Source organism: Podarcis liolepis (genome assembly GCF_965112155.1).
Source record: "Podarcis liolepis genome assembly, chromosome: 2".
NCBI classification, from domain to species: domain Eukaryota; kingdom Metazoa; phylum Chordata; class Lepidosauria; order Squamata; family Lacertidae; genus Podarcis; species Podarcis liolepis.
The window spans coordinates 105,119,667-105,146,908 of NC_139555.1; the positions used below are offsets into that span (position 1 = coordinate 105,119,667).

A 27,242-nucleotide genomic window follows, 5' to 3' on the forward strand; every position below is an offset into this window, starting at 1 on the left:
GAAAGCCCAATGAAAGCAAACATCAAAGTATGCTTACCAATACTACTTGGGAGTCCCCTAATGCCTGAGGAGCAATGGGTGTACTTTTTATAGCTGAAGGGGGCATTCTTTTCTGTAAAGGGTTGCATTACCTTAAAGGTAAAGGGACCCCTGACCGTTAGGTCCAGTCGTGACCGACTCTGGGGTTGCAGCGCTCATCTCGCTTTATTGGCCGAGGGAGCCGGCGTACAGCTTCTGGGTCATGTGGCCAGCATGATTAAGCCGCTTTTGGCAAATGAGAGCAGCGCACGGAAATGCTGTTTACCTTCCCACCTGAGTGGTACCTACTTTCGAACTGCTAGGTTGGCAGGAGCAGGGACCGAACAACGGTGCTCACCCTGTCGCGGGGATTTGAACCGCCGACCTTCTGATCGGCAAGCCCTAGGCTCTGTGGTTTAGACCACAGTGCCACCCAGGTCTATACTACAGAACAGCAAAGCTTATCATTAAACCAGTGCTGAGTTCTGTCCCTTTCAATAACACCCAATTAAATGTATCTGCATCTATCAATGTAGAATTGGGCATCACTCATCTGAGAAATCCGAAGAATTAAGGGTTTCAGCAAACCATGCCTTTATGTACATCCATTGTTGGAAGGAAGGGAACAGGAAGGCTAATATGCGGGGAACCTGTGGCCCTCCAGGACTCCAGCTCCCATCACCTCAGCCAGCATGTTCAATGGTCAGGGATGGTGGGAGCTGTAGCCTAGCAACAGCTGAAGGGCCACAGGTCCCCTGGCCCTGGAGTAATGGACCATTTGCAGTTGTGTTCCTGCTTCTTATGGTGGTTTCTTCCTCAAACAGGCACTAGAATTGAGGAGGAGATTTTTCTCCCCCACAGAGGTGTGTATCAATTGTGGCTCAAGATATGTGAACCGGAGACCAATGAATTATCGGCAGGCTGCTCTACATTTGCCTCCGCTGCATGTGATTGATATTAAGAACACAATCGGGTTGTTTCTCTGCAACCCAAGACTCTCACCCCCATCTCGCCTCAGTTTTCAACATCTCCAAAGGACAAAAGGACTTTAAAAAGACAAGACAGACACAGTAAGCTGGGTTTTGAAGCACCATTTTTTATGTAGAATGGCAGAGCGGGGGTCATCTGCTACAATTCCAAAACCAAGGAAAGAAAACTTTCACTTCATTTAAAAAATAAAAGACAGGTCGGGGTTTTTTTGTTCCCTTTCCCTCCTTGGTGAAAACATAATACTCAAAAAGTCGCCTCGCGTCACACGAGGCTGTTCCAAAAATATACAAACACTGAAACCAGGAACGGTGGGCTGGCTGCATATGTAACATCAAAACAGAGAACTTCAGAAAGCGTCCTGCACAAAGAAATTGAATGGGAGAGAAATCTGCTCTTGCGAGGCAGCCAGGCGGTGGTTCAAACCCATAATACCAAAGTTTGCTTCTCCTCCCACATAGTGCCAGGGAGTCACAGGTGAGAAGTAACCAATGGCCAGAGAAAAATATATGTCTATATAATGTTATATCAAGGTTTACAGCACGTTGGGAAAATGGCGGGTGGCCACAAGTTCAGGGCTGGAGAGGAGATCCACTTCCATGAAAGGACACCAGGTTTGTGCTTGGCAATGTAGAAACGTTGAGAAGGGCCACCACACACACCATACCTTGTGCTGGCTCCGCCGTAGTCTGGCTGGCAGAATCTAGCTACTCTGCAGGCGGCGTCTACCAGGAAAGACAGCATCCGAAACACAAAGGACCAAGGAGAAGGTCGTGGTGTGCTACATAAACGAAGGCCGCCTCTGTGGCTCCTATGTCCTTTGGGCGCAAAAAGGTACAATTCAAAGTGCTTTGCATATGGAGACTGACAGAGGCAGAGAGACAGCCGGGAGACACAGTGGTTTTGCAATGCCTTGTGTTTTAACAACTGTTTCCACAGACCCTCCCCGTTCCAGCAATACCCTGTCCGAGCGATAGGAAGAAAAACAGGGGGAAGGGATATTTCCAGACCATCGTTCTCCACAGAGAGAGCTCCCCAAGGGCCTGCCCATGACATTTTAGCACTTCCGATCCCTGCTGGCACAGCCACAGCGAAGCATTTCGCACGACTGGTGGGGATCGGTCTGGGTCCTGCAAACCATGCGGCGAAGGTGACTGGTCTTTGGCTTGCCTTAATCCACCACCTCCAATCTACTCTGGTAGGAAACGCATAACAAGGGAAGCAGGAAGGAGGCAGGTTGGCCATGCCCAATCGCCTCCCAACTCCCAAAGACAAGGTTGCGCAATGAGAAGCATGGGACTCACTCACAAAAACAGGGGAAGATTCTTAAAGCAACAGGAGCCCCTTGAAATCCTCAAACAAGACTGCAGGGACCACAAATAGAGTGGTACATGCAAAAGCTCCTTTCTTGCAAATGTCAGGGGTGGGGCTGGTCAACACGGCCCCAATCACACCATGGGCATAGCCAGGACTTATTTTTTGGGGGGGGGGTAGAACACCCACCTGCCTGGCTCGCTCTAGCAGATTCAGAATGAAATGTCCCAACAGATGCCTTAAATCGCTTTCTTTGGACCCCACGCTCTGAAAAAACCTGTCAAAACCTTTCTACAATTTCTACTTTTAGTTAACTATTTTTATTTATTCACTTGATGGGGGGCAGCTGCCCCCCTGGCTGTGCCCATGGCTCACATTGGAATGCATGTGCAGTTTGAGTGAGCAGGGCTACAGTGCCCCCGCCCCAAAACAGAACTAGCCTGTCACAAGAGACTAAGAAGAGGAGACTGAGCAGCTAAGTGCATGTAATATCTTGTAAGTACTCCTAATCCCGCTTCCCTCTTCCAGGTGTCCATACCCACTCAGCCGCAGCATTTATTCACATTTATCGCATGCAGAGCCTCCACATGCCCAGCAAGCCAAGAGCACATGAAGCATGTCCTCAGCTTACAAATGCACTTGCTAACTCCCAACCACAGGGCGCACAGAATAGGCAATCCCTTATAAAATGCAAGCGTCATGAAGAACGGCTCAATCCGAGACCATTCGGGTGCATGCTTTCTGGTACTGGAGCCGTGGAATTGCGAGTAGCGTTGGACAGAACCTGGCCAGGGGCCTGTGGAGCCAAGGACCTCGCCTGCCCCTTCCAATTGCCTCTCTCCCCCAAAAGGCACTCAATACCGTGCAGAAGTGAACCCAGCGATCCCCTCTAAGTGAACAAAAGCCTTTCAAGCTCAGAGAAACAAGTATGCGAGGGCTCAGTCAACGACGCAAAAGAGCCATCCTGGGAAATCTCAAGCTGATTCAGCTTAGGAAATCGCAGAGTGGAGGAACAGGACAGGGCAGACAGCTGCCCAGGACCCAAAGATGAAAGCTGTGAGTAGTCATTGCCAGATAGCCACGTCGTAACCTCTCCTATTGGGAGGCTGGAGATCAATACATTCGTCAACGTGTGACGTCGTCTCATACCTAGCATCCAACGCATAATAGCCTTCTCCGGCAGTTAACGCTCTAAGGTTTCTTTGCCTAAAATTCATCTTCCCCTGTACCCAAAGATTCTTTTGAAACGGGGATGCAGGGGCTGGCCCTGTGACCTAGTGGACATGGGTGCGTGCAAAGAAGCACCCACAGCTCAGTGGGAGAGAATCTGCTTTCCATGCTTTCCATTCCCTTGCTGCAACCCCAGCATCTTCAGCTAAAAAGGAAACAGGGCTTGGGGAAAGACCCTTGCCTGAGACTCTGAACAACCAGCACCAGTCCAAAGAGAGAATACTTGGCAGACAGACATATAGGATAGATCTCAGGAAATCAGATCTATTGTGAAGCTTTACCACATGAGGGTGGCTACTCCAAAGACACCTGGAAACTGAGTAGCAGAGGTTGCATGCATGAGATGAGTGCTGGCCCCATTTCCCCATGCCCAAAATTAAGTGATGGTGGGGGTCTACAAGGACTTTTGGTACCAGTCCTGTGTTTAAGCATCCACCACAAGACACAGCCTCCCCTCTTAGCATTCTTTTAAGTAGTGAGATTGTTTTAGTTGAGAAAACTTGTGGCAAGCAACTGGGGGTCATCACAGGTTCTCCCCCACTTCAGCTGATGGGCATTAAGCGGCTGGGGGAATTCTTCCCATACAAGAGACCATTCATCTCCTTTCGCTAACTTATTGCAGTGAACTATGTGGGCCTCTCAAGCATCAACCAGGGAGAGGAAATATTACAGGCTAAGTAGATGTGACCATTGTGAAGGCACAAAAAGCTATCTAGATTCCTGCTTAAGTTTTCTTTAGAGTTCTATCTTTACCGGGCTAAGTGCCATGCTGCTAGTGTCTTTGGGGAACAGAATGTTTCGCTGCAGCAGATTGAAAACCTGCTTCCTAGAAGACCTTCTTGACCTCGTCCCTGGGGTTCCCCCGAGCCTGAATGGAAGAGCTTTCGTCTTGCGCTATTCGTAAACTGCTTCTGCGTTACGCTACCCTTCCAGGCTAATTTTAACATTGTAAAACGAAAAGGAGAGGTTGAGCCACAACAAATAAACTCAAAATTGATGGCTTATCCATATAGGCAAACTGCCTGATGAATTTCCATTTAAAAAATCCTTTTCCTTTTCAGGTGAGAAAGAACTCTCTAATAGTAAGAGCTGCTCGACAGTGGAACAAAGAACCTTGGAAGGTGGCAGATTATCCTGCATTGGAAATTTTTAAACGGGGGTTGGCTGGCCATCTGTCAGGGACTCTTTAGTTGTGATTCCTGCGTTGAACAGGACCAGACTACAGTAGATGATCCTGGGGTTCCTTACAACTCCATGATTCTATACCAGGCTGAGAGCTTATCTGTTGTTGTTGGGGTTTTTTTTGTGGGTTTGTTTTGTTTTGTTTTTGCTTTCTGTTTCTTTTTACAGCTCTCAGCCCAGGACATTTACAGAGGGACTTGGTACACACACACATGTACACATCCAGCCAATCTCGCATTTGGTATTTAGGGCAAAGAGTGCTAATCTCCCTTTACTGCCTGCAAACGGGTTATGGAGCCTCGTTTGATTGCTATCTCTGTTCCTCTTATCGATCCAAGATATTTGTTCAGCCAGATGTTGTGGAAACTTCCACTCCCACCAGCCCCTAGCAGCACGGCCAATGGTCAAGAATGTTGGGCGTTGCAGTTCAACAACATCTGGGGTGTGTGTGTCAGAGTTTCCCCCTCCATGCTGTAACAACTGTTCCTCCCTTAAGAACACAATCCAGGTACGCAGAGTTTTGTGAGTTGGCGAAGAATTCTCTTGGCAAGCCGTAACTCCTCCAACGAAAACGACAAACCCTCAAGGGCACTTGAGCAGGTGGAAGTCACACGGCTGAAGCCAGACTATGCTCCTATGCAGCTTTGAGTCCAACAGGTGCACAAATCAAAAACCAAGGCTTCACCAAAAGCTGTTCTGGGAGGAAAACAGTCTCCTCTAGAAGCAGATTTGTTTGCGTACTGACGCACCCAACTGCCACCCAATCTCGACTTTGCCAGGCACTTGGTGTGAGTGTGCGCACGCACACTAATGGCATCATCAAGAAACTTGCCCCTAGCACATTCCCTATTGGAAGAGCAGACCAGAAAGGATTTCCTACAAATTCATTGAGAAGAACGCTCTTAAAGCATCTACAGCAGCTTGGTGGAAGGGAGGGGGAGGCCCCCCCGTTTTCCTTTTGCCCTACCAGCGAGATAAATACCTAACTCAGAAGTGATCGCAGAAAGGAAGGCTATTAGCCTTTGGAGAGAATATTTTCTCAAAGCAGCTTAACTGGGGCAGGCCCAAGGGCTGGAGCTGTAGTCGGAAGAGGCTAGATTTTCTCCTTGCCTCAACTGAGAGGAGACGCTCAAATCTAGAGACCCCCACCCCCAATGGAAAGATGCCAAGCAGCAACTGAGATGAGCTGCTGTGCTAAAAGCAAAGATTGTCCCAGCATAGGCGTGAGAAAGCAGATTTCCAGAATGATGGTGCTGGCAGCTCTGCAAAGTCAAGAGCATCTGCCAATGGCTCGTGGAGAAGTTCCCTCACCTTCCACCACTGTGGTCCAACAGGTTTAAAACAAGCTTAGGTTTGCAAACGTGGCACAAAGTTGAAGTATACTCTTCTTAAAATACTGGAGGTGCTGGCAAGGATAAAAACCTTTAAAGCAGTGGTTCTCAACCTTGGGTCCCCAGATGTTTTCGGCCTACAACTCCCATGATCCCTAGCTCACAGGACCAGTGGTCAGGGATGATGGGAATTGTAGGCCAAAAACATCCGGGGACCCAAGGTTGAGAAAGGCTGCTTTAAAGGCTCGCAGGCCAGAAGCCTCTGCTGTGGTTGGACTAGATGACTAGGTCCCTTCCGAGTCTGCAATGCTAGGATTCTTTTTGCAACAAGAATCACGCCCAGTCACTTCTACATCAAGCCCGAAAACCTCTTCGTTACCTTACTGCAGCAGGATACACCTGGGTACATTCAGATGCCCAATGGCTGTAGGTCAGACATACTAAAATGTCTGGTGGCAGAAATGTTCCAACGATTGCACTAGAAAATATTTATCATAAGCAGCCACAGGTTCTTTTTTCAAAAAAACAAACAACTAAAGAGCGGGGAGGGTCAATTCCACTATGGTTTGCTAAGTTGCCCTTTGGAGAATAAAACACAGGACACAGGCAAGTGGCTGGCAAGCAAAGCCCCCCCCCCCCGAACTCTAGATCTTCAGAAGGAGCTTCCACAGAGATGCGCCCTTCCTGCCCACTATGGCACTAACTTGGCACTAAATTATGAGGCCCCCTTTTCTGCTTGCTTGGGGTGTGCCAGGGGCCTTGGTCTGTCCTCCCTTGCCACTTTAGCAAAGTCTCCATACTTGGGGGCAACTCTCCTCCCCCAAAACCCCCTTTCCTCTGCCACTGCCTCATGGTCTGCTGGGATTAAAAAATCTGGTCAAGCGAAGGGACGAGGGCACCGGAGAAAGCAAACATTTTCTCCTTCCCTTTCTATAAACTCTCCCGGGTGATGTGCAACCTTTCTCCCCCAGTCAGCTGTATAAGGTGGTGGCATGAGCAGCAGGCAGGAGCCGGCAGGTGGTAAAGGGCAGCCAGCCACTCAGATTTACAGACAAGGGTGGCAACACTGCAGGCAGGCAAAGGCCTTCCATTAAACAATCTGGCAACAAACTGGAGAGAAAAGCTTTTGAAACCAACTTGGGGGGGGGTAGGGGGGCAATGAAGAAGGGATCACATTCTGACAGCCCTTGGGCAATGCATGTATGTGAGTCCGTAGATATTTATATTTAATAATAAGTATATAAAATATGATCAAATCAAAACCAAGTAGGTTTACAGGTTTGTTTGCTTTTTAAAAAAAAGAAAAGTAAAATATCACAGTACACCAATCATCCCCAGCGCCGCCACATCCCAGATGTGTGCTCTGCCATGTTGAAAAAAGCATGGTAGAAAAGTGTTCTAGAGGAAGGCTAATGCTCTGCGCCTTATATCTATCAGGATGAAGCCTCGGAGGCCTCTTAAAAAGTTTTTTTTTTTTATAATATATAATCCAACAGTTGCCCAACTCTGCAGAACTCCCCCCAGCTGCTAGTGACAGGCCTGAGGACTGCAAACGTGGATATCCTCATCAACTCCCCCCGCAAGAGGCCTGCAGTCTGCTTGATGGTGCCTGCATTCGTGGCCCTGCGGCTCCAACTTCTCCGAGCCCCTCAAGGGACGCTGCGGGAGTGAGGCAACGGCTGGATTCTGATGACAGGGGACAGATTCACCCGGAGGATCTTCTGTGCTCTCCTCCGCAACTCGTCGTCGGAAGAGCTGTTCACCTTGATCGCCCGGAACTTCAGCAGGTTCAACGTCGCGGACGCCAGATCTGGTTTGCCGGGAGTCGTTTTCTTCCTGTGCGGCAACTCCTTCCCCTCCTCCGCTCTTTTCCTCTTCTGCTCGGCCGTCTCCTGGCGGCTGCCGCCACCTCTCCGTTCCATTTTGGCCGCGGGCGGCTCCTTTGTCCTGGACGTCCCAGTACTGGAGCTCTGGGAGGTGCTTCCAGAAAGCCGGCCGTTCAGAACCCCGGAGGCTTTGCAAGCGTTGCTCTCCTGCAGAACGCCACCCTTGGGTCCTTTCACGAGGCTCACCGACAGAGCGCCAGAATCCGGTCCTTTTTTCGCAGTGTGCCTATACCCTTTGGGGTCCAACTGACCGGGTGGCATTTTCGTAGCTTTGATGGCCGGAGGCTGCCTGGACGCCCCAGCTGCCTTGAGGAGCTTAAGGTCCGAGGGTGAAATCCCAAGGCGCCCTTGTTCACATTTGGACTCCAGGCAGGAGGCTGTGGCTTTCAGGGGGACCAAGGCTTCCAGCACAACAGACAGTCTCATGGCCGGGTAGACGCCAGGGTACATGTGAGCAGGGAAGCCCACAGCAGATGCATTGGATGTGCCTGAGCGTGTCCGTTTCAAAGAGTTCAACAGGAGGTTGGTGGAATTACTGCTCTTCGGCAATGGCTTTTCAGAGTCTTCGGGAGAACTTACAGTAACGCCTGCTAAGGGGCCGGGTACCTTTGCCACGACCACGGTGCTTCGGGCCGGAGCCTTTGCGGATTCCGAAATAGGGGCAGCTGCCTTTGAAGTGTCGGGAATGCTGTCTTTTGCCTGACTGGGCATACGGGCAGTACATGACATGTACCCATAAACGTCTTTGCTTCTGAGGATGGTGGGCTGGTAGCCTTCCTCCCTGAGGCCTTGGAGAAAAGCTACCAGCTGGGTCTCCGTGTCAGACAGGTCCCTGGACATGGGGTTGAAGACTCGCAGAGCTTCTTCCAAGGCCTTCTGTCCTGCGGAGGAGATCCTTGACCACGAATGGACTGCTTTTTCTTCCGCATTGTCCACCTCAACATTCATGGCATTAGGCTAGCAGGAACTTCTTAGGGGTCCAAACCACGTGGAAGCCAATGCAGGTCACCTCAAATGAAAAGGGGGAAAAGGCAGTTAACTTACAACCCGAGAAACAGACAAATACAGGGTATTATTTTTTTCTTGTGTGGAGGCTCTCAATGCCCCAAGATACCTCTGCAGTGAGTTAGCCTTACCTTTCAAGAGCACAAGGCCTAAAATCACAAGGGGTCAACTCTGCCAGAACGCCACTGACCGAATAAGCACATTGTAGCAAAGCTGCAGAGGACACAGAACTGCCTGAGTTTAAGAAAAACGTAAACCTAAACCAGAACTGTACACCAGTTAGCAAGTTGCATCTCCCCCCTTCCCTAAAGCGTTGTATCAGCCACAGATGTGATTTTAAGGAGCTACTGTATTTTTCGCTCTATAAGATGCACCAGGCCACAAGACGCACCTAGTTTTTGGAGGAGGAAAACAAGGAAAAAAATATTCTGTATCTCAGAAGCCGAAAGTGAAAGCAGTGAAAGCAGCAATCCCTTTTGCTGTTCTGGCTTCTGGGATAGCTGTGCAGCCTGCATTCACTCCATAAGACGCACACACATTTCCCCTTACTTTTTAGGAGGGAAAAAGTGAGTCTTATAGAGCAAAAAATCCGGTAGTCTAAATTTCAGAATGCTACCACAGCTGCCCAAAACTACCCCAAAAAGGCGAGCTCGGAGCAGAGGACGCCCTGTTCCGTCACTGGACTCACATTCTTTTACGTTAACACTTTTTCATGATTCAGCAGGCCATAATCCTGAAGAGATGCTCACACAGCACCTTTAATAGATCATTGCAAACCTTTCCCCTGCCCCCAAGTCTCAAAACATGTCATAAAGCAGTGCCTGCATCTTCCATTTGGGTCTACCGGTGTCCCAAAACAAATGTCTAAGTAATTTCTTATGTTCAAACAAATTAACCCCGCCTTATCATCACCTTAAGCAAAGACTATTTCAAGGAAGTCGCTTACTAAGATTCTATTGAACACCTGCCCATCACAATTAAGGCTTTGTTCTTCCTTTTGATTCTATGGAGGTACAGGGGGACATTTTGATTCCCGTTGCTGATAAGAGGAGAGAAAAAAGTTGCTAGGGCAATAGGTTGCCAAGAGGGTAGGGCACATCAAGGCACAAGCTGACTAGGTGAAAAGGTGCTGGCGTGAGGGCGACTCAAACGAAACACACACTTTTTCATTAATACACACGACCCGTATCTGGCCCGCATTTTGTTCGTAAGTAACTTAATTTTTTGAGCATGTGCACTCTTGAGCACTTATCCTGTCATTTTTTTCTTATTTATTTCAGGGGTCTCCAAGCTTTCCTTGCCTCGGGCCAGTGTCTCCAGCGACAACTGCGCGGCGGGCCGGAGGGTGGGGCAGCGCATGCCCGTACGCACAAGCTATTTCCGGCGCACTTTCATGTCGGAGGAGCACCGGAAATAGCTTGTGCGCATGGGCCTCCTCTGACCCGGATGTGCACCGGAAACAGCGTTTGTGCACTATAATTGTGCATTATTTCCAGTGTTCCTCCGACCCGGAAGTGGGTCCCTGTGCCACGCCACGCCGGTAAGAGCAGGCAGCGGCAGGTGGCGGTCACGAGGGCAGGATAAAAGAGTCCCTCAGGCCTTATCCAGCCCCCGAGCCGTAGGTTGATGACCCCTGATTTATTTCAAAAAAATTATACATCCCTTGTTTGTTAACAAACAAAAACCCCTCAATGCAGTTTTACAAAATCCAGAAAATCACGCTTCCCCTGTGCAGGCCACACCATCCTGGGATTATGTTTCAATCAGATAAAGAAATAGGCTTGCGCGTCAAGAGTAGCTCTGCCAATCTCACGATGAGTCAAATTTCTCATCATAATGCCTGCAGGAAACGCTTGGGGAGCTCTCGCGCTCAGGAACAGCTGGGATGCCGCTCAAAACACTTATCTATTTGATTGCATTCTTAATAAGTCTACTGAAGTTTCGGGCCCAGCAGCAACCAGGCCGTATTACATATCATGTCCTAGTCATGGTGCAAATACAGAAAAATAATTTCATCGACGACGCACCCCCCCCCCCCCAAATCCAAACAGTCTTAAGAAGAGGCTAGCCAGCCAACGGAGTTCAGGAACACTGTCACCTGGAACAAAGGTTTAAGTTTCGAGGATGTGGAAACACCTGTTGCGCACCTGAGAATCATGGACACTCCAGCATGACAAGTCTGAAAAGTGAAGAGAGAACTATGAGCATGGATGAGGCCTCCACCCATAATACATACTGATGGTTAAGGACTCTGGGCCCAATCCTGACCAAACCAGGACCACTTCCTTCCTTCGGTTCTTAAGTGATGCATTTGACTCTAATCAATTTACTGGTTTGGTCCTATATAGGTAGCAACCAACTTCCGAATACATGTTCCAATGCTACCATGTACTAGTTCAGACACACAACCTACAAAGCCCATTTAAGATCGTACACTAGAGATGTGAAGGCCTTGTGGGAAAGAGAAAAATTCAGGGTGGGAAAGATGACTTTCTTTTTGTTGTGTTTTTCTGAAAAATGTCCAACTATGAGAGGTGGAGAAACTTGTTTCAATCCAGGCAAACTTTCAGTGTTTTGTAAGTCCATTATAAATATGGTGACAAATGTGAAGAAGCAGAAACTGATATGGAAATGAATGCTTTATGTCTGCTGTGGGTCATATTCAATATTAGTCATCCTCAAGAGTAGATGATCCACTGAAGTTGATGAACATTGCTAACTTAGGTTCATCAATTTCAATGGGTCTACTCTACGTTGAATGTATAATCATTTTCTTTCTTTCTTTCTTTCTTTCTTTCTTTCTTTCTTTCTTTCTTTCTTTCTTTCTTTACTATACTGATGTTTTCTCCTGTTTGGCTGGGTTTGTTGCCAGTTCTTCATACACTGGCAAAATGACAGAGTTGCTGGATTCCTTAAGTGTGAACTGAATTGTACCGTTAACAACCATTTGTACATGTTTGTGGCTTCTTTTTTTTAACATGGCTGCCACACAGCTGTGCCTTGTGAAAATCCGGCCTTGGTGAATAAATTGCATCTTATCTGATGTGCAGAAAATCCAAAGAGAGGTTTGGCTTAACTGAGCTTCCATTCAGCAGTTAGGATTGGATTTCCACAAAGCACAGCCACGGAACGAGAAAAGCCCTCGGATCCGAGGCAATTAATTGGTGCACAATATGCTCAAGCTATGAGTCAAACAGAAGTGGGAATGAGCCCTTACTCTTTGAACTGTGACTCTTGGACCAGGATAAAACAGATTCAAATATGCTGGTTTCATCCCCCAGTACCTGGCTGGTTATTTGCTGTTTATATAACCTTCTGGCAATATTGCTGCTTGGGAGTCCTTGCAGTTTCAAGGGCATTTGAACCACAAAGATAAACATTGCACACTTTCAGCAATGTGAGCTGCCACAACAACTGGAGCAATCACTCGAAAAATGGGAAATTCAAAGGTTGTGAAGATGGGAGTGCAAGGCTGACTGCGCCTTTGAAAGAAACTCCGCTCCAAGCCCAGAGGCCAAACCTAAGAAGACATCTGTATAATGGACATTTGCTTGCCCACTGCAGTGAAGGAGCACTGCTATCAACCTCTGAATTTAGGAAGCTAGCTTATACTTACATTTGCGGGGGGGAGGGGGTACAGTATATTATTTTTGCTGTTTTTCGTATTTTGCTGTTAGATCCGATTATGAATTGTAAGGGGATTGTTTAATTTGATCGAATATTTCTTAATGGGATGCTTTCGTTAACTTGCTGCTCAAATTTTCTTATATTTTGTAACTTGTGAATTATGTAATTTTCATCCCGCAAGCCTCCTTGACAATATTGATCGTGGAAAGGCAGCATGCAAATAGATGATACTAGACCAAACCACTGGTCCTTCTGATTGTTGTTAGTTTCTATTGATTTAATGGTTTACTTATTGTCTGTATAAGATATTCTGGTTTTGAATGTTTTATGTTTTATTATGTTTTTATATATGCTGTAAGCCACCCAGAGTGGCTGGGGAACCCAGGCAGATGGGCAGGATATAAATAGTAAAAATTAGTAGTAGTAGTATAGTGGTACCTCAGGTTAAGAACTTAATTTGTTCCGGAGGTCCGTTCTTAACCTGAAACTGTTCTTAACCTAGGGACAGATATAAAAATATATTAGAAAGGGGGGTACCACATTGGTTATCCCCATTAGAGGTTATGGGAGTCAAGAAAATCAACATGAGAAGTAACTGGATCACGTATGGAGATTTGGTGATGAAAGAAGGGGATAAATGGAGAGTAAAACCATATGAGCAAGTGAAAGAACATGTATTTGACTGGTTGCACTACTTGCAGATAAGTGATATGTTTAAAAAGGATGTGAAAGAAAAAGGGTATAATGAAAAGGATTCGAGGTTCCAAACAGAAATTGTCAATAATGATTGTAAAATTATATCTAAAATGTATAAAATTCTATTGGAATGGCACACGATGGATGAGGAGGTTAAAGAGGTAATGATTCACTGGGCCACAGATTTAGGGTACAGTATAGAGCTGGAAGAGTGGCAAAAAATATGGAATGAAAATCTGAAGTTTACAGCATGTATAACGTTAAAAGAAAACGCCATGAAAATGGTATATAGATGGTATATGACACCGGCTAAGCTGGCAAAAATGTACAAGATCTGCAACAAATGCTGGAGATGTAGAGAGAAAGAGGGCACATTTATGCACATGTGGTGGGAATGTAAGAAAGTGAAGGGGTTCTGGGAAATAATATATAATGAGTTAAGGAAAATGCTGAAATATAGCTTTGTAAAGAAACCAGAGACCTTTTTACTAGGGATAACCAGAAAGGAAATAAATAGGAGGGACTTTAAACTCTTCCAGTACGCAACAACTGCAGCGAGAACGCTGATAGCTCAAAGGTGGAAACAAGAACAAGTACCGACTCTGGACGAATGGAGAAGTAAATTAGCTGACTATGCGGAACTGGACAAACTAACGGGAAAAATCAGACTTCAAAGAGATCATAAGTTTTTGGAGGACTGGGGAAAATTTAGAGAGTATTTGAAAACTGTATGTGAGGAGAATACAACGCTAGTGTGCTTTAAAGAAGCTTTGTGAAAACTAAGGAATATCGCAAGAATGTAAATGAGGATACACAAATTTTTATTTAAAGGCGATATTATAATTAAGAAATGTGTAAATAGGAGAATAACTTTGGGTGATTGTCAGAGGAGTTGAGGGAGGTTCAACAAACTAAAATATGTGATGTGGAAAATTGAATGATTGAAGATTTTATGGAAAATTTAATAAAAAAACATTATATAAAAAAAGAAACTGTTCTTAACCTGAGGTATCACTTTAGCTAATGGGGCCTCTCGCTGCCGCGCAATTTCTGTTCTCATCCTGAAGCAAAGTTCTTAACCCGAGGTACTATTTCTGGGTTAGCGGAGTCTGTAACCTGAAGTGTCTGTAACCCAGGGTACCACTGTAGTAGTAGTAGTAGTAGTAGTAGTAGTAGTAGTAGTAGTAGTATCATCTATACTGACTGGCAGTAGCTGGTTTCAGAAAGGCCATTAACAGCCTTGCCTGGAGATGCAGGGGACTGAATTAGGGGCCTTCAGAATGCAAAAACACACTGCTAAGCTATGGCCCCTCAGTTTAGCCAGTGGCAGAAGCTAGCAAGGCAAAATCCATCTGCTGTAGCAATGCTCCTCTACCCCACAGACCCTTTTTAAGGCTATGTAGGCACCGTACATTTACAGCACTCGACTGCCCCCATCCTGAGACTTGTTGTTTCCCCCTTGCATGGCTACAGCTCCCAGCACCCTTGAATGATTAGTTCCCAGGATGATTTGGGGGAAGTCATGTGTTTCAAATGTATGGTGCTTACACAGCCTAAGTCAGGGGTCGGCAACCTAAGGCCCACGGGCCACAAGCGGCTCACGGGGTCGTTTAACCGGCCCCCAAGCCAAGCTGCCCGCTCGGCAAGTCCTTGCGCGCTGCGCTAAACTGCTGCACCGCAGGGACTCACTTCTGCTGCGCCAGAAATTGTGTCTGCGCAGACACTGGAAATCGCAGGTGCGCGGGTGCGATCCAGCCCACAGAGGGATCTCCGCTGGAGTGAACCAGCCCAGGCGAGGTAAACCTTGCTGACCCCTGGCCTAAGTCCCTGCAGAAGCCCTATTCACACACACCTGGCCCTAGACTAGCTAATATCTTTAGCTGTCCTCACATACACAAACCTCTCCCGAGTGACAAGCCATGTATCCCTCTGAGGCAAGGATACCATGGCCAATATTTCAATACCTATAATACTATTTTTTTAAAGCGCTATCTAATCTCCTGCAAAGGCCTCTGAATTATCCACGAGTGTCTCGCAGCTACGGAACTTCCCGCCTCAAATATCTGTCCATGACTGAGTTTAAGCATCTTCTGCAATGCCTGGGAGAATTTACCTGGCGTGAGGTAGCATTTTTTTTAAAAAAGCTCACTCTTATCATTTATAGTGCCCCATTCTTTCAAAGGAGCATTCCAGGTTGGCTCAGAATGCAAGGAAGGCGGCAGGGGACATAAGCCATTTAGAACTGGCATAGAAAGAACCAGAAGAGAATCTCATTTGTAAGAATCAGAAGAGAATCGCATTCTACTTCTAAACAGAAATATTTCCACACGCCTTCTGGAAGATTATAAAAAAAGGCTCTGGAGGGAGTTTGACAGCTGCAAGGCCACCACCAAGAAAGCCCTGATCACCGTAGGTAGCTCAGTCGGTAGAGAGGGGACGCTTGCTCTCAGAGTCATGGTTTCGAGCCCCAGGTTGGGCAAAAGATTCCTGCACTGCAGGGGGTTGGACTAACTGATCCCCACGATCCCTTCCAGCTCTATGATTCTCCCTTCAAGGAGCTCAATGGGGAGCTTACCGTATTTTTCGCTCTATAACACGCAGATTTTTTCTCCTAAAAAGGAAGGGGAAATGTCTGTGCGTGTTATGCAGCGAATGTGTGGTCCCTGTAGCCGAAAAATAAGGCAAAAATCAAACCGCGCTTCAGGGAGAAGGGAGCTCCGTGAGAGAGAAAGCTGTTGCTTTCCTGCATTCTGCCTCAGGGTCTTACTGCCCACCCTGCTCTGTTTCGTTGCTGTGTTTGCTCAAACGGAACAAAGAGCAGGGAAAGCCCCTCCCCTCCAGGCAAGAAGAGAGGAAAGCAGAGCGTCGCTCTATCCTGTCCCTGCTCTGGAGGGAACAATGTTTGTGAAGGGAAGAGAGATTACAGGTTCGGCTTAAAATTCTCATTTGACTTCCTGCTTTTTGTTTTTGGAGACACACAGCATTCAAATATGCTTTCTTCCATTTAAAAGGATGAAATCCTTAAACAGTGGCTGGCTTGTGTGGGTGGGTGGGGGGAAACTTTTGCCTTCCTTTCCTCACGTTATAGCCCTCTCCTGCATTCTTAGCCTTCTGTGTTTTTCCTTCCCTCCCCACTTAAAATGTGGTTACAAAGCATGGATCCACATGGATCCTCAGGATCTTTGCATTGGGTCACCCCAAATTCACCATCAGAGCACACAGCATGTCCATGGCTACAGCCTGTCCCCCCCAAAAAAAATCACACACCCACTGTTGCCTGGGGCTGCAATGGTGCAAAAACGTGGTTACAAAGCATGGATCCACAGGGATTCTCAGGATTTTTGCATTGGGTCACCCCAAATTCACCATCAGAGCACATAGCATGTCCATGGCTACAGCCTGCCCCCCCCCCAAAATCACGCACCCACTGTTGCCTGGGGCTGCAATGGTGCAAAAACGTGGTTACAAAGCATGGATCCACAGGGATTCTCAGGATTTTTGCATTGGGTCACCCCAAATTCACCATCAGATCACATGCCTGTGGCCACAGCATGAATCACAAAACTGATACGTCCACTGTTTCATTCAGAATATTTTTTCCCTTGTTTTCCTCCTCTAAAAACGATGTGCGTGTTATGGTCAGGTGCGTGTTATAGAGCGAAAAATACGGTACTTCATGTGACAGGTTAGTCTGAGAGATGGTGGCTGCATTCAAAAAAGCACTTTATCCTGTTTTCCGGGTGCTTCCTTGCCTGATTAATTTCTGCATTAGATGTAATCTTTCACACAACGCAAAAGCCATTTGTGGAATCCAGCGGAAGTTAAGCATTCCATTCTGTGTTGTTTCCGGGGGGGGGGGGAGAGAAACCATTTGCAACACAATTAACTCGGAAATCACAGTTTGCACTAGAACTCCACGTGACAAAATCTGAGGCAGTATCCTGGCATAGTCATTTTCTGCCGTATAAAATTTTGTGTGACACGGCAGCACAACGCTCCAAAAGCCATAGTTCCATAACACGACAGGTACTACGGTGTGAAAGTAACGCTAGAGATCAGGAAAGAAGTGCTAGAGCATTATAACCAGGAAAACTATTGCAATAAGCCCCACGTTTGAATGCAGGCTATGTCTTAGAAAAATAGTTCCACATTCTACTGAAGCTACAGCATCCCTGATGGGGGGCCATCCAAGCTCTGCTTAAAACCTCTAATAAAGGAGAACACACCATTTCCCAATGAAATCTGCTTCCTTGCCAAACAGTCTGTACCATCATCTAGCTTTTACTATGATGGCCCTGATGTGAAGATGGCTATACCACACTGCCTCTTCTCCATGTTCACTCCTTTGCAACCTTTTCTTCTAGGGCTTTGGTCTCCAGACCCCGTGTTAGAAACTCAGCCAAACTAAGCCAATCGCCAAATGGAACCTTAAACCTAGGTTACGGTTGCCGCAACAGAATGTCTAGACGCCATTTTTCTTTCAGTGAGATCTATTCTTATTCATTTCTATGCTGCTTTGTATTTTAAAGAGTGTTAGGGAAATTCCTAGGGTTCCTTCCTTGGAGCAGACAGCCAAAAGCTTCTAAGGAAAGAGGAGTCAGGTACACACGGTAGGCTCAACAGAGATTTAGTAATCATTAAGACAGTGCCAAATGGTCAGCCACAATGCTATTGCCACAAGCATGGTCTGACCTCGGTGCATGCCCTTCGGCTTTTCTTATATACTCCTCTTCTGTCAGGTAAATACATATGCAATCCTCGTGCCCGTGTCATTTATGCAATACTATTGGCTAAAGCAATGCGTGAACAGATTGTGGACACTCTGCCTGGCCTTCCAATTGGACACACCATTTTTGGAGTTGTCTTCTCCTCAGAAATTCCCACTACCTTATTAAGGTGTCGTCCTCAATCATTCCTTTCCAGCAGGTTTTGGCTTGCACATTCTGTTACCTATCCCTCCCAAACTTGTCCTTGGCAATTCTCCTTGTTTGTGCGAACTCCTTGTCATTACATTCCAATAAATTTTCCTCCTCTTATCTGGCCATCTATTAATCTCCTATTAAAGAGCATAATTGCTAAGGGCAAGGTTCTTGCTGTTTACGGACACTGCTTTCGACAAGCAGTTCTAACTCTAAGCATAGACGACAATTTTGATTTTAACTACTTCTATATATGTATTCATAACACTATATATACATCATATATAGAAGATATACAGTACCATATATCATAACATATATTCAAAGTGTCGGTGCTGACCTTTAAAACCCTAAATGGCCTCAGCCCAGTATACTTGAAGGAGTGTCTCCACGGCCATCGTTCAGCCCAGACACTGAGGTCCTGCTCCGAGGGCCTTCTGGCGGTTCCCTCACTGTGAGAAGTTACAGGGAACCAGGCAGAGGGCCTTCTTGATGGTGGCACCCTCCCTGTGGAACGCCCTCCCACCAGATGTCAAGGAAATAAACAAGTATCTGACTTTTAGAAGACCTCACAAGACAGCCCTGTTTAGGGAAGTTTTTAATGTTTGAAGCTTTATTCTGTTTTTAATGTTCTGTTGAAAGTCGCCCAGAGTGGCTAGGGAAACCCAACCACATGGGCAGGGTAGAAATAATAAATTATTATTGTTATTTAATGTTTGATGTTTTACCGTTTTTAATATTCTGTTGGGAGCCGCCTAGAATGGCTGGGGAGGCCCAGCCAGATGGGTAGGGTATACGTAATAATAATAATAATAATAATAATAATAATAATACATATATCTAACAAGAGAAAATCTCAAAGCAGTTTGCAACACACTAAGCAGGCACGTCCAACTACCAAGAGACTGCGATCTACTCCCAGTATAAAAAAAACCTGACAGTGTTGTACCCATTGTCATTGGAGGGAAAAGTGTGCATGGGGTGGGTGGATTGCCCAGACTTGTTGAGCTTTTCGGGGGGAGGATTCGAACTTCCTAGCTTCAGGGAACGTTTCTTACGGAGAGCTGCCCACAAATGAATTCCTGCATGACTGCCACGGAATCTCTGGGTGTTACAAAGGAGTCTGGAAAGCGTTCAGCTTCTGGGTACATGCTTACTTCAGACATGACGCTTGCCAAACTAGTTGGGCCTCACCGTTGCTACACATTAATTGAGTGTTCACCCCAGAGCACACCCAACACTAGCCTGCGGCTAAACTTTTTATGTGGATGGGTTGGTCCAAAAATCAGGCTTTGGTTAGTCAATATAGGTCCCCTGAATAATATTTTGAGAACCAATATTATACTGGATCTTCCAGGCTGGCTAGAATCCAGGTGTCAGCTGGAACATGGCATTTTATAAGAGGGCATATGCACTGCCTGATTTAACCAGTCCATGGTTTTTAAACAGTTATGTTGAAAATCTAGCTCACACTCCTATCTGTAAAACAGCAACCACTTAACATTTACAGTGGTACCTCAGGTTACATACACTTTAGGTTACAGACTCCGCTAACCCAGAAATAGTACCCCGGGTTAAGAACTTTGCTTCAGGATGAGAACAGAAATCGTGCTCCGGCGGTGCGGCAGCAGCAGGAGGCCCCATTAGCTAAAGTGGTGCTTCAGGTTAAGAACAGTTTCAGGTTAAGAACGGACCTCCGGAACCAATTAAGTACGTAACCAGAGGTACCACTGTATATGTAACTAGCACACAATGTCAGTGTTAGAAACTCAGCTAGGCACCAAATGGCTCCTTAAACCATTGTTTTAGTTGCCAAAATGGAATGTTCAGTTGCCATTTTTGGCTCTAATGATGGACTGACTGTGATTGATTATCAGTTAACCGTCTGGCTGGTTCAAACGACAACCTTGAGCTAATTTCAGAAATAGACTGGAAAGAGAAGTTGTTGAGTTGCAACTTATTACCAAACTTAAAACCATGGAGAGACCTGGTCTGAATAGAGACATTGGATTCTTATCTCCTTATACATGATAAAGCTATTTTTAGGCATCTCACCCCTTGCTTTTTTCCTGTAGAAGAAGAAGAAGAGTTTGGATTTGATATCCCGCCTTTCACTCCCTTTTAGGAGTCTGAAAGCGGCTAACATTCTCCTTTCCCTTCCTCCCCCACAACAAACACTCTGTGAGGTGAGTGAGGCTGAGAGACTTCAGAGAAGGGTGACTAGCCCAAGGTCACCCAGCAGCTGCATGTGGAGGAGCGTTCCCCAGATTACGAGACTACCGCTCTTAACCACTACACCACACTGGCTCTCACTGTTAGACCAATTGCAGTCATTAACAGTCGTCAACAGGTTTACCACACCTATCAGCCAATCACCCCTTCCCACCACCCTTCTGAGTAATACCCCTCCCCACCCTCTCACTATATATAAGGTGACCTCTGTTTCAGTGTATCTGAAGAAGTGTGCATGCACACGAAAGCTCATACCAAGAAGAAACTTAGTTGGTCTCTAAGGTGCTACTGGAAGGAATTTTTTTAAAACTTGAGATAGATTAGTGAGAATTTAAAGAAGAAAAGTCACTTAATCCAGGGACAGTCTAAATATATTGGCCTATTCCTACCCCTTTTTCTTTTCCCCATATGAACTGACCCTGCGCTCATCACGTGAGACCTTTCTTTGTGTGTCTAGAGGGTGGCAACATGAGAACAGGCCTTTTCTGTGGTGGCTCCCCATTTCTAGAATGCTCTCCCCGGGGCGGCTCACCTAGCGCCATCATTAGATATCTTTAGGTGCCAGGCAAACAGTTTCCTCTATAACCAAGCCTTTGGTCTTTAACTATAAGTGGCCTTTTAGAACTGGGTGGGATGTTTTTAATATATTTCTTTTTCCTCTTGGTTTTAGTCTACCTCTGTGGGGTGTATTGTCTATTTGTTTGGTTGTAATTTGCTTTCGGTTGCCTTGGGCAAGCTAAAGTGAATCAACAATTGAATAAATAAACAAATAAGAAGAGCGCTGCTGGATCAGGCAACCAGCAACCCTTCTAGCAATCCCATTCTCACACTGGCCAACCCAATGTCTATGGAAAGCCTGCAAGCAGGACCTCAGCACATCACTCTCCCCAGTAACTGGTATTCGGAGGCATACTGCCTCCAACAGTGGAGGTACAACAGGGAACTATATTTATTTCAGCAATGCTTTGCCAAGGTCCCCCATATTCCTTTTTGCAAGCTGGTAAAATACGGGCTAGATGGTACTGTGTTAGGTGGGTCTGTGGCTAGTTGATGCACTGTAGAGTTGCCATACGTCCGGGAAAACCTGGACATGTCCCCTTTTGGAGGGCCAACATGCCCATCTGAGTGGATTTTTACATTTTAAAGGACATGTCCGGGTTTGGTTTTTTTTAATTTTATTTCGGGGAGTTGGGGGGGGGGGTACGAGCATGTTCGGGAGAGCGCTGTGCCCTGGAAGCAGAAGTGCTGCAGCAGAGCAAGGCCATTACAGCAAAGATCAGGTAGGAGCAGTGGGCCTCTTTTCTGCTGTTCAAGATATGGCAATCCTAATGAACTGTCCCCAAAGACCACTAATCAATATCTCACCACCCTGAAAAGAAGTGACATGGTGGAGTGACGCATGGTTCTGTCCCAGGCTCGGTAAGATTTAACATATTTATAAATAATTTGGATGAAGGAGATGCTCATCAAATTTGCAGGTGACAACAAACTGGGCTGGATAGCTAATATCTTAGAAGGTGGAAACCAAATCTAAGATGATCTTGACAGAATGGAGAACTGGGCCAAAGATAGCAAAATTTATTTCAACGGCACTGAATATAAAAGCTTGGCAGTCAGGCAGGAAGATACACCACAAATAGGGAACCTGCAGCCCTCCAGGTGTTGCTAGACTCCCATCATCCCAGGCTTGGCCATGCTGGATGGGAGTTGTGAGTCCCAACATCTGCAGGGCTCCCCCTTATATACACTCAATCTGTAGGGAAGACACCTGGCTTGACATGTGAAAAGGACGTAGGGGTTTAATGAGACCAAAAGCTAAACATGAATCAGCAGTGCAACGTGTGACAAACAATACCAATGAAATTCTAAGTTGCATTGAAGTCTATGAGGAAAGGCCTAGGGCGTTTGTCATGATTGCTTAGAGAAGAGACGATTAAGAGGTGCTACAATTGCTATCCTAAAAGATTTAAAGAGCTGCTGTGCAGATGATGGACCAAAATTATTTTCTGTTGTTCCAGAAGGCAGGATCCAATCCAAATGGTTTAAATTACAAGAGAAACAATTTCCTGATGACGTGAAATGTTAGACTCCCTTAGAAAGTTGATTCTCCTTTGTTAGAACCAAGCAGAGGCTGGATGGCCAGCTATCATGGATACTGTAGATTCCGTGCAACCACAGGGGATTGGACTAAATGACATTTGAGGTGCTCTTGCAACTCTATGATACAATCCTGTCACATGTTCTAGATCACTAGTCACTATAAAGGAAAGAGTGGATGACATGGGGCTACTGTTTTAGAAGCAAACACATTAGGCACTATGTCTAGTTTCAGCCAATGTCATACACAAAATCCATGCATTCCCCCCCCCCAAACACAGTACTAGTTAAATAACAGCAGACCAGACTGATCCAGTGGAGAGTGGTTGGCCTGGACATCAATTTGCATCACAAATCTTCAATGAATTGACAAGGTGACTTTGGACAAGTCGCTACTGGCCTCAGGTCTTTTATTTATAAAATGGAAATTGCTTCAAAAATAATGTGTGGGGCATGAAGCCCTTAATAAAAAAGGGGTACAGAAATCAATAATCTCATTCCTAAAGTAATCGCATTCAGACTCATAGTCTGAGAAACCAATTAAAACACAGAACCCAACCCAAAATGAACCACACAACATCACTCACTCTGGAGCACCCTATGCATTTTTCAAAGTTAAAATGCTGCAACTTATCATCCAAAGGAATGCTAGAAGCAAGCAAAGCCAGCAGCAACTGGAGTCTTAAGGCTACAATCCTAATCACACGTCTAAGGAGCATTATTAGTAAGCAGAGGAAGATTTACTTTAAAGTGAACCTGCACAGGACTGCAATGTTAAGAAAAATGCAATGTTAAGAAGGACTACAACTACACTGAGTTGTTAATTTTGTCAGCCTCTTCAAGAACTTTGAAGGCTAAAAGTTGTTTTTCGATATACAAAATAAGTATTTACAAAGAAACATAGCCTCTTAGCTCCCTTCGACTTTGCCAGATATGCTCCTTAGCTGGGAAGAGGACACGCAAATAACCCTAAACAAATGTTTCCAATCATCTTGAGACGGAGATCTTAATTAAGCATCTCACGGTAGTGACCGAGAGCTGTAAAAAAGTTTGTTGGTTTGTGAGTGCACACTGAGCGTCCTCTTTCTGTAGCTGTTACAGGACTAGTTTTCCCTCATTTAAAAAAACCACAAAGGCCACCTGCAGAAGAGCGCAACAAAGTCTCCAGGAACTGGGACATAAACCTGCGCTCCTAACTGATCCCAAACGAGCATTCGACTACCTGTTGAGATGCTTATCATGAATGTACATATTTGGTGCAAATTGTGTGGAGAAAGGACTGATATATATACCAGGATGACCGAGGCCACTCCAAGGGAAGCCAGCAAAGGGTAGCAGGCATTTAAAGAGCTGTCTCCCTCCGCTTCTGAAGCAAATATTCCCCACCTTTGCAACAAACGGAACGCGGCGCGGTGACTAAAGATAAACTGGATTTACAGCCTCTCCTAAGGCGAGGACGGGTCCCCTAAGCCCGGCCCTACTCGGTGGCAGCAGATTTTGGGAGGGGCACGGCGGGATCCATCCCTGCAGCTGTTGCAGGGGCAGGATCGGGGCCGGCAGGCACTGGAGCCACAACATCGGGGGTCTCCCAGCGAGATCTTGGGGAGTGGGGGGGGGGGAGAGAAGCAGCCCCGGAAGAAAAGGCGGGCGGGGCTCGGTGGGGTGGGATAAGGCCCTACAAGGGAGAGGCTGCTGCAGCGAAGGATACCAGCAAAGCCAGTGGCGGAGGGACGGTCCTGCGACTCCCCCTCGGGGGAAGGAGGGAGCAAAGGGCGGGGCATCCCACGGCTGGACGGAGAAGGGCGACGCGGGGGGGGCGGGGGAGAGAGCGGGATGGGAGCCCCGAGTTCGAATCCCGACTGCAGCGCTCCCATCAGGGGGCCGCGCTGCCCGGCGGCGCCGGCCCCGCAACCTACCGGCCGCCGCGGGACCCAGCAAAAGCCGCTGCGCCGTTCCAGCCCCTGCAACATGGCCGCCCGCGGAGCGCCGGAAATACGAGGCCACTTCCGCTTCCGGCCCCCGCCGAGGACGGCCCCGCCCACCACCCAGATTTATCACCTGGGCAACGCCCCCCCCTCCGCCGCTGGCGGCCACGCCCACGGTCGAGCCTTTTTTGCCGGTCACGCCCACGCGGCCCGTCCGTGGCTCCGCCCACTTCCCAGGCCACGCCCACCCAAAGACCCCCGCCTACCCTGCTGAAGCCGCGTCCACAGATAATCGCTCCTTCCCCCTCCATCCATCTGTTACTGGCTAACCATTTGGCTTCCATCTCATTGAGGCACCACAGTGGCCTCTTCCTTCCAGTTAATTTCAAAATGTTCATAGTCTTCTCCACCATCCCCCTCCTATGTCCAAGCACTTTTGGAGCCCCCTTCTCCAAATCTGCAATATTCCTGGCATGCTTTTTCCATGAACTCCAATAAATTATTTCTCTCAGCAGCACTCCATCTGCTTTCTTTGCCCTTCTCTCAGATTCCCCATGTCCTCCAACTAATAATAATAATAATAATTTATAATTTTTACCCCACCCATCTGGCCAACCAAGGCCAACAGGTCTTCCCACAATAACACTCTCCCCTAAATTCCTCTAAATATTAGTTTCCTGAAAGTTCGAGTTTTGTGGTGATCGCTTTGAAATGTAAGGCAGGCCCCTAATTTTGACTTCTCAATCAGTCCACCACCAGCCACCTTTCACGTTCAAACGAGATGTCCTGTTTAGTGTGTTATCACAGCACTTCGGTAACCAAAAATCAAAGCCCCTGAACTGAGTTAAGACTTTTAACAGACAGTGTTTCCTGATGGGGATCTTATATCACAAAGCAGGTCATTCAGATCTGATCTTTCCATGTAAGTGATTGGTCAATCAGTTTCCACACATTTTTGGTTTTTTTCAGTCATGGATATTTATTGCTTTTTAGTCACCCGCCATCCATACCAATGGGCAAAGCTTGATGGAGTGTATTCGAGTTGTGTTTTTCAGTTTCGCCAATCACTCCTTCCCTGTCTCTACTACCATTTTCCATTCTGGGCATATGTACAGGTATTTTTGTATCTTTGTATACACAAACCTTTGTTTTTCTAAAAAAATGAAATTGCAGCAAACATTACCAGCCTTATCCAGCCAGTTGCTTTTTCACAAGAGGCAAAATGGAAGCTTGTGCTTTTTTGTGGGGGACACAATAGCTATTCCAATATGTGTGGTTTTTGATTGTTTTTTTTAATGTGATACTGAAGTCTTGTGCAAGAGTGCAAATGTGATAAAGTGTATTTAAAACACACATTTTTATTTATTTTAAAAAATCAATTTTAGGCACTGATGCAATTGTGGTTGCCCAGGTAGTCCTCCAGTTTTACTGTGCAGGTATCTTAAATAATATCTCCTGTGAACTGGGCATGTGTCAATCAGTGGAAGTGGGTTTCTTTCCTTTGCTACTGGGGGCCAGTGAAAACAAAGGTTGTTCTCAGGTGATGAGCAAACAGAAGTTGGGTGTGGCGAGATAATTTGAAACGTTGCCTCACATTACAAACCGCCCACTCCCCAAAAATGTCCTATTATTACTTATTGGATTTTTTGCAGCAAGGAGAATTTTTATTAATTTATTTATTTTTAAAGCACAGGTTGGTATTTTGATGACACATAACATCGTGTGAATTCTGCAAAAGGTTTGTGGACATGAGCAACACTAATTTCGCAATAAACTTCCCTCTGGAAGCATTCAAACTGTATAGATAACTTCAAGGGGAAAAAACACCACCCAAGTCACACCATCACACTTATGATGAATGGTGAGTTGTTTCCTATAATAAAAGATAACAAAACGATAGTTTACAGAAATGGAAAAGTTACATATTACTGGTAATAGGAAAACTGATTTATGATCACTCAAATGAGGAAATGGATTTAATTATAACCCAGGACGGGAGGACCTGTACTTTGAACATAACAAGCATGAATAATGATCTGTTAAGAATAAACATATAGGGAGCAAGATGTGTTCTTATAGAGGACAAGGCAGACTGCCATTTAAGAGTGTTCATTAAAGCTTTGGCTGACTAGAATGACTCAGGAATAACTTTACTAATTCCACTGGACAGACAGGGGACCCAGGGAATCAATTCACTGAGCGACTTCCCAACCAATCTCCATTCTTCCCCTCATAATTATTGGCCAATATGTAAAATCTTCTTAGAAATCTTCTGCTCAAGGTATATTATAAGATTACAAGCTTTGTGTTATTATTGAACCCATGGTTGAGTCCATATGCGGTTGTAGGTTGAACTGAACGACCTTAATGTGCATGGGTGTCAGTGAGTGGACACATATGATAAAAGGTAAATGACCCCAAAGGTGACTATGGGATGCGGCGCTCATCTCCGCTTTCAAGCCGAGGGAGCTGGCGTTTGTCCACAGTCAGCTTTCCGGGTCATGTGGCCAGCAGAACTAAACCGCTTCTGGCGCAACGGGACACCGTGACGGAAACCAGAGCACACAGAAACGCCCCTTTACCTTTCCACTGCAGTGGTACCTGTTTATCTGTTTACCTACTGGCATGCTTTCAAACTGCTGGGTTGGCAGGAGCTGGGACGGAGCAACGGGCGCTCGCACTGTCGCAAGGATTCGAACCACCGACCTTCTGATCAGCAAGCACAAGTGGTTTAGATCACAGCGCCACCTGCATCCCTGGACACATATGAACAATAAGGCACTGTGCAGCCTG

The 27,242-nt window shown here is 46.3% G+C and overlaps 1 protein-coding gene across 6 annotated transcripts; it reads right to left on the bottom strand.

Annotated features, from left to right (window-relative positions):
• Window positions 1–1,094: 1,094 nt before the first annotated feature.
• CCDC71 (coiled-coil domain containing 71) lies at window positions 1,095–24,541 on the bottom strand. 6 transcript variants are annotated; one of them, XR_014523092.1, is made up of 3 exons: window positions 24,441–24,541; window positions 6,442–8,957; window positions 1,095–6,324 (listed from the first exon to the last, which is right to left on the bottom strand). XR_014523092.1 is itself a non-coding variant. In XM_083493032.1 (2 exons), exon 2 carries the CDS (start codon window positions 8,894–8,896, stop codon window positions 7,712–7,714), a length of 1,185 nt encoding a protein of 394 aa, XP_083349158.1. In that variant the 5' UTR covers window positions 8,897–8,957; window positions 24,441–24,541; the 3' UTR covers window positions 1,095–7,711. The 6 variants fall into 6 exon arrangements, 4 of the variants coding, with proteins under 4 accessions (XP_083349158.1, XP_083349161.1, XP_083349159.1 ...); XR_014523093.1 differs by having other exon boundaries at window positions 1,095–4,783; window positions 4,816–8,957; XM_083493032.1 differs by having other exon boundaries at window positions 1,095–8,957.
• Between the last annotated feature and the right edge of the window lie 2,701 nt (window positions 24,542–27,242).